Genomic DNA, 8,156 nt, shown 5'->3' with positions numbered 1-8,156 from the left:
TTTGCTGGTTTATGCTGGTCCTTTTGCTGGTTTATGCTGGTCATTTGCTGGTTTAAGCTGGTCATTTGCTGGTTTATGCTGGTCCTTTTGCTGGTTTATGCTGGTCCTTTTGCTGGTTTATGCTGGTCCTTTGCCAGCACATGACCAGCAAAAGGACCAGCATAAACCAGCAAATGACCAGCTTAAACCAGCAAAGGACCAGTTTAAACCAGCAAAGGACCAGCATAAACCAGCAAAGGACCAGCTTAAACCAGCATCCCAGCGTCAAAACATACCTAACCAGCATATGCTGGTTTTTTCAACAGGGTTATCTAATCCACTTGCGCTCCAGTGACGGTTATGTTGATAGGGGTGAGGTTAGGGGGGTTGACCTTTTTTGTACCATTTCATATGGAGTCACAACCATGCAAAATAGTATTCCTGTGAGATAATAACATGTTTTCCTGTGAGATCAGGTTGATTACGAGATTCAGACTTCAAAAGCAATTCAAAAGTGTTCTCGCCCTACGTGGTTTTGTATTGTGGTTTTGTTTATTGTTTACTCAAATTACACATATTCTTTGTGTGTTATAGTGTTACCACAGAAACACATAATTATGGGTCAGAATGTCCCAGCAGTTGTGACATGGCTTGAATGCAGCTGATAAGTGCTGTGTCTAGTGATGTGTCTTACCTGTCTGGTGCTCCATGTTGCTTGAGATTCCTCTTAAAAAACAAAGGTTCCAATTAGAATGAAAACGGGGTTTTGTGTTCTGATGCCACACTCTCGGAAATACAAAAGCTGTCTATGGGGCAGTACCTTTTCAAAAGCAGACCTTTTGAACAGAAGCCACTTCAAAGACCTTTTTTTTTTCTTTAAAGAAGTTAATACATTGATCTGAAGAGCCTCTAATGAAACTTTGCATCTCCAGAAAGTAAACATACAGCCAAAATGGACCTTTATTTTGATATTATGTGACTCTGAATCTTTATTGTTGGTATTGTTTTGCGGTTATTGTCAGGAGGGATAGCGCCTCTCCTTTTACTCCGGAGTATGTTGTGACATTAATCCATTGGGTCTTTAAGATCTCCCCATTCACAATGTAGCGCTGGTAATGTCTGTGGGCTGGTCATTGGGCACATTTATAGCGCAGGTGTGTGTTGTTCAGTATCTGAGCTGTACAGATGTAGTTGATTGATGTCTTGAGCGTGTCGTCTTGCTGAGACACTTTGTCAGATCCACCGCTCAGCTGTTGATACACCTCTCTGTTAAAGTTTAGAGTCGACAGGCGCCTGACAATAGATGTATCAAATCACACACACACAAACACACACACAGACACACACACACACACACGTCTGGTCAGCTATCCTTGTGGGGACTCTCCATAGGCGTAATGGTTTTTTTACTGTACAGACCATATATTCTATTGCCCTACACCAACCCTACACCTAAACCTACCCCTCACAGGAAACTTTGTGCATTTTTAGATTTTCAAAAAACTTCATTCTGTATGATTTATAAGCTTTTGTACCCGTGGGGACCACAATTTAGGTCCCCACCGTGACACGAGTCCCCATGAGTCTGTGTGTATTCAGGTTTAAGTCCCCACCAGAATAGAAAAACAGGTACACACACACACACACACACATGTCTGGTAAGCTATCCTTGTGGGGACTCTCCATAGCCGTAATGGTTTTTATACTGTACAGACCGTATATTCTATTGCCCTACACCAACCCTACCCCTAAACCTACCCCTCACAGGAAACTTTCTGCATTTTTAGATTTTCAAAAAACTTCATTCTGTATGATTTATAAGCTTTTGTAACCGTGGGGACCACAATTTGAGTCCCCATGAGTCTGTGTGTAGTCAAGTTTAAGTCCCCACCAGGATATATAAACCAGCACACACACACACACACACACACACACAGTCATAAGGCTGATTGCTTCATATCCTCATCACATGCTTCAGGTCCCAAAGGCCTTGAGCTGCTGACTGAATGTGTTTTCTAACTCGTGAAATAATTGCCTGAACGAGGACCCCTGTAAAACCGAGTGAGGGGCTTTAACAAGTTATTTTACAGTTGGAGCGATTCAGCGTAAATGATTTGCTTTTCCTAACATTCATGCTGAAATAATCACAATAAAACTACATGCTGCAGGTGTCGTAATTTAAAAAATTGAACACATAGGTGGTCATTTAAATTAGAAAAAAATAATTAAATAAAAAAATAATACTAAAAATACTTGGATAGACCAAGAGGCAGCCCAAAAATGAATGATTACAGGTTTGACCTGAAGTCCCATGACGTCACGCACTGCTCAGACTGACAGAATGTGTGATCTTCTCTGGGTTTTAGGACAGCACTTAAGGCATTAATTAACCAAAGTTTATATCCTCTTAAAAATAAATGAATTATATAACACCGTCAACTCTGTGTGACAGCAGCTGCGGTCAGCGAGTCTTCAAAATAAATCTCCCCGGAGGAGCATGCGTCTGTCAGCAGTAGGCAGCCTTGGTGACCAAAAGACACAAAAACATAAAAAAATATTACTGACTTAAAATATTTAAATGGTATATTGTATATGTTGGACAGAAAAGGTTGACCTTCAGTATGTAGATTAAAAATCCAACAACCAGTCACCACCAATAAAAAGCCTGGACTTTCTGGTGAACTTCACTCATCTCTGAAGAAAGTGTTCTGAAGCAACAATTAGTCAGTCATGCACGGAGTGTTTGCATGAGCAGTAGGATACAGTGCATAAACAAATGAAGAAAGGCTTAGAGTGCAAAAAGGTATAGAAAAGTTCACCAGCTCACATCTGTGTTCACACGTGACATTCAGTCCACAAACTCTCATTAAGTCCAGTAGGTGGAGCTATAGGCCGAGCTCAAGTAAATCAAGAATACAATACTTCAGAACCTGCAACCCTGCAGGCAGAAATTCTGCACGTAAAAATATGCCTTTGCTCTTGAACATAATGTGCAAACAGTAAAATCCAAAACAGGTGGTTATGTTATATTCCTCCTTTAAAAAGAAGAGTGTTCACTACCGTGTACAGTGGCTGTTATTAAATTAGTGCTGCATGAATGTTTATACACAAGAATTAAATGAATCCATATAGGCCCACCGTATTTTGAGAAAGAAATCTCTGTAAAAGCATCTCTGCAGGCTATATGATTATGTAACTACAAGCTTTTTTTTTGTGAACAATTGCATAATGCCAACATAATTTCAGCAACATGTGATTTGGAATCACTAAACTAAAATGTTTGTAGTTATCTCAGAGGCCCGCATATGGCAATAGTTAAACTATAAGGGAGGTATTTCTCTTATTTTGCGAATTTATAACGCGTCTGATGGTTTGTAGCCTATAACAAATGAGTTTTCAACATTTCCCAAAAGAATTCTTTACTAACATTTACTGCAACACAAATAATTTCCTCATGAGGAAAAACTACAACCAACCAACCAAACAAATAAGTAAATAAATCTATGTAGGATCATATTGCATATGGATTACTGACAACAGTGATTTACCTCACATCGTTTAATTTTTTTTAAAAACGGCCGCAGTGTTGCATTTTTAAAACATCCGGTAGATAGCGCGCTTATCCACGAAAAGCTTCATGCACCATGAATCATTGACTGTTTATTTACGACACAACAATGCATCAGCTGTCAGTAATCCATTTTTTTAATGTATTCATCCATTTCCCTTTTCATAGTAGACAATCGTTTCCAATTCCAACTTTACTCTTAATCCAATATAATTTTAAATAATCTCAATATTAGGCTATATTTCAAGGTGTCATACTCGGATAAAACTGTTGTGTGGATTCACTGACAAACAAAATTACGCCAAAAAAATCTATGAATATGTCTATGAATCAAAATGAATTGATTTCAGTGTTGTATATGAACGTTCTGTGCAGCGCGGATCCCGAAAACGAGCGTCACTGACCCCCAAATCTGCCATCTTTCAACAATGTTTTAAATTATAGTTAGTCTTGTTTCCAGCCTTTGAGCTGGACCACACAATCTCAAGACGTCTTCCCACAGCTCATTAGCACAGTGAATGATAAGCATTCAGGGCTAGTGATCACAATGTCGCTTGACCCGGCAGACCTCCATCTCCCCGATCAAAGGGCCACTGTGTCCGGCGGCTGAACTGAACACCCCGCGTGTGCTCGAAATCGCTGCCTATTCATTCCACACGTAGCGCCCTGTGTAGCGTTCACGGCGGAGGTCACCGGGCGGCCGCTGGAGCTGAGCGTTGACCTTGCCCTGGGAAATGACTGCGGAGGTTCCGCGCTGAACGGGGGGAAGCCCGACCGACATAAAGGCCCGGCCCACGCGGACATACGCAAGTGGAAACCAGAAGGAAACGGAGAATTGCAGACAGGGAACCTAAGAGTCCATTTAAGTAGCGTTTACCACCCTCTCTCACGAGAGCAGAGAGTCGGGAGCTTGAATCGGTTTGGGCCAGAATCTCTCTCCCAGGAATTGAGGAAAAGCACAACCCCGCGCACCTGTTTCCTCAGACAGCGCATGGAGGAAACTGGACGTAAATCACACCCAACAAAAATAGAATCAGGGCTGTTATTCAGACGGATCTCGGAGGCTTTGGATTGGACTTTTCCCATGCCTGGCACACATTTATATTTGCATTCTTACAATATATATACGTTATGGCTATGCTTTTTAAAAAAAGTAAAAAGCCTATGGGGATGTGGAGGGGCGAGGATTGTTGCCACACTTGAGTATTTCAGACTAGATTAATTTTTTTAAACTTGAATTTTTAAATTTAATTTCTTTATAGTCACCTATTTAAGCAAACAATAAAACTATTAAATTACTAAATACTAAAAAAGGACTAAATTCAACGTTTATTACAAAGGTAGTCAGGCATAGTTATGACACTATGGGGTAAGTTGTCACAGTGGAACCTATTGTTAATGTATAAAATATATTATATTGTAATCAATAAGCAATTAGCAATATATGTGGATTACGTAATCAGATTCCAAACATTAAGTACTTGTAATTAGAGTATATTACATTTTAAAATGCTCATAATCAGATTACAGTTATCTTTTTACGGATTACATGATTAGGCTGCATATTCACACAATGGCAGTAAATTCTTCATAATTTATAGATTCTCCCTAATTCTTGTTTTTTTCTCTGTCATTTTTAATTTTTTTCCCCCTGAAATATTTCAAACCTGGAAGACTTTAGCCGTGTAATGTCATTGCTGTTTTCATGTATATTTATGTTTGTTCATATAATGCAGGGATTCCTAAACATTTTTGTCACCCAAACCCCTTAAAATTAAATATTTACTTGAAATATCTCTGAGAAAGTTAATATTTAAAATAATTGAACAACACATTCACATGTTTACAGTTCTCTGGTCACACTGACATGCAGGTAAACAAATAAAATATTTATATATTTGGTGTTCAAGTGTTTAAATGATTTTTATTTGACATTTTTATGATTTAATTATTAGCTTTTATCAGCTCACTATTTACTGTTCACTCACTATCATCTCACTAATGTAAAATGTTTAATGCATTTTATGATGTTGATATAAAAAAATAGAATATATTTTCTTTATCTTTGCTTTTTTTTATATCAGTATCTGAAAATGTCAAAAATTGTCTTGAGGACAAAGTTTTCCTTCATCATATAGTAGACTCTTGTCTGAATATGTCATTGGGGTTTTATTGTGTTCGCTTTCCCAACAGCTATTACAAAATATGATGATATCGGAAATTTTAAATTGGAGTACCAATTACAAATTCAATCAATCACAAAAACAGATTGTAACAACTTTCCAGAGTGATAACTAACCAGTCTTTCTTGTATTTTCTCAAGCTGGCTATAGCAAATAATATCATTCAATGTTTATTTATTTTTGCTATGTCATGAAATGAAAATATAGCACTGCAAGAGAAGCCTGTCATGTAATCTGTTGAAAACAGCAACTGCTTGGCAGCTACCAAATTTATATTAGCCTACATTTTCTATTGATACAAATAAAATGTGAATTATGCATTGAAATATGTCCAGTGCCATCTGGCTAAACAGTGGCCATTAAATCACACATCTGAATAGCTTGGAGAGTTTATGGAAATTCAAACAGCAGCATGTTTTTGGTCCTAGAATCTTGTAAACAGCTCTGCATGATGCTTCTCCAAGGCCAAAAGCCCACAGCGATGAGCTCCACACGAATCCTTCAGCTGTCAGTGTTCATAGCAGAGTTTAGCGTGAAGGAACAGACCATTTACTAAATATTGGACTGCTTACTTAATAGTTCAGTTCCAAAATCTCACTGTCTACTGTCTGCAGCTGCCTTTAAAGGAGGCATCATAACTAAAATAATACCTCATAAGTGTGTCAATTAAAAAAGGGGCACAACAAGAGACTTGGCTTACAGTTGGTTCCAACAGAGTTTGACATTAGCATGTTGCTAATGACTCCATTAAGCATAAAAACAGATAGCACACACAAATTATGTGTAAACTGTCTTTTTTAAAATTTAAATAGGCTTTTTATGGACTTTTCAGTTTATGAAAAGTAACTATATTTAGTCTACATTTTTCTCAACTCTGTTCAACATCATGGATGAAAAATTCCCATACCTCTTTGCATTACATTTTCTTTTCCATGACGCAATGCTGCTTTAGAATTTATCCAAAATGAGGCGTCTTAAAGCAGTAGTTCTCAAGCCGGGGCCACGGGCCCACTAGGGGACTCAACAAACATCCAGGGGCCGCAGGATGACTTAAAATGCTTTAATTTCGTATATTATTATGAATATAATTGGTATTAATAGTATTATTAATATTTTAAAACAATCTAATGTAATTAAGATGCGAAAAAAACCACAATGGAAACTGAAGTTTTAATTTTTTCTTGTTATTATTGTTTTTATTAACACACATATGGTTCTTGAAACTTGTGGAATCACTAAATTAATTGTGGTTAGTCTATTTTACCTATATCAACACTCTTGGTTTCTGTTAATAATATATTATAATTTATGGTAACACTTTAGGGACCAATTCTCACTATTAAGTTGCTTGCATGCATATTACTAGAATATTGGCAGTTTATTAGTACTTATAAAGCACATATGAATTCCTTATTCTGCATGACCGTATTTTAGATTCTTTAATCCATACCTAAACTTAACAACTAACTATTAATAAGCAGCAAAATAGGAGTTTTAGTTGTAGTTAGTTAATAGTGAGAATTGGTCCTTTAAATAAAGAGTGACCAAATTTATATACATATATAAAATAGAATTAGATATATAATATATAATTATATATAGTATGTGAATACTGTATATTAATATGTATATTATAGTGATAATATTAAATAAGAAGGCCATTGAATATTCTGTTGGACAGTGGGGGGCATTCGAGTAAAAAAAGGTTAAGAATTACTGGCTTAGAGTCATAATTTTGCTCCTATATTTGGAAACAGCCTGTACATGTCAGGAGTGCGTCTATAATGTATAAAATACTGTCTAGGTAGGCAGCTTGCTAGCTTTTGAAAAAAAAAATTTGTTTGGCTTTCTAAGTCTATGTGTCACGAATCCGGTTCGTGGTCTTCCGTCTGCTCGCCACCAGAGGTCGCCTTCTGATTACATTGACTCTCACACCACACAAACTGTTGCAAGTCACCCTGGACTACATTTTCCATGCTCCATTGCACTGATTGGACTCACCTGCAGCCAATCAAACACACACTATATAACAACCACTCAAATCCTTCTCTAATCGCCGAGTATTGTCTGCGTTTATCACTCTCCTAGTGGAAGCACTTTACGGAGCCAGTATGAGTTTAGTCTAGTTCCTAGTTCTAGTCCTGTTTCATAATGTCTAGTTTTGCCTGATTGTCAGTTCCTGATAACCTGCCTGTTTTGAATTTCTCTCTCGTCTTGTTGTTTGGATTCTGTTCGCACCTCGCCTGGATTAATATCTGTTTGTGGATTACTCGCCTGCCTCAACCTTCGGATTATGTTCGCCGTTGATCGACCTACGCCTGTTTATTGGATCACTCTTCTGTCTTGCCCTCTAAGTACCTGTTTGCCATTGTCCGACTCTTGTCTGTTTTGACTATGTTTAAGAATAAAGCTTTGCAGATGGATCC

At 37.6% G+C, this 8,156-nt stretch overlaps 1 protein-coding gene across 1 annotated transcript in view; it reads right to left on the bottom strand.

The window, feature by feature from the left end:
* Positions 1-689, bottom strand: part of LOC107725812 (heterogeneous nuclear ribonucleoprotein A2 homolog 1-like) — an 8,990-nt gene extending 8,301 nt beyond the window's left edge. Inside the window, exon 1 of the mRNA XM_016535212.1 lies at positions 674-689. Coding sequence (XP_016390698.1) covers positions 674-689 — 16 coding nt within the window. The remainder of the gene's footprint in view (positions 1-673) is intronic.
* Positions 690-8,156: the final 7,467 nt, after the last annotated feature.

This window comes from Sinocyclocheilus rhinocerous, unplaced genomic scaffold (genome assembly GCF_001515625.1).
Source record: "Sinocyclocheilus rhinocerous isolate Xijiao unplaced genomic scaffold, SAMN03320098_v1.1 scaffold1568, whole genome shotgun sequence".
Classification (NCBI taxonomy): Eukaryota; Metazoa; Chordata; class Actinopteri; order Cypriniformes; family Cyprinidae; genus Sinocyclocheilus; species Sinocyclocheilus rhinocerous.
The sequence above is the reverse complement of the archived record's forward strand: the minus strand, read 5'-3'. Positions and strand labels throughout refer to the sequence as shown.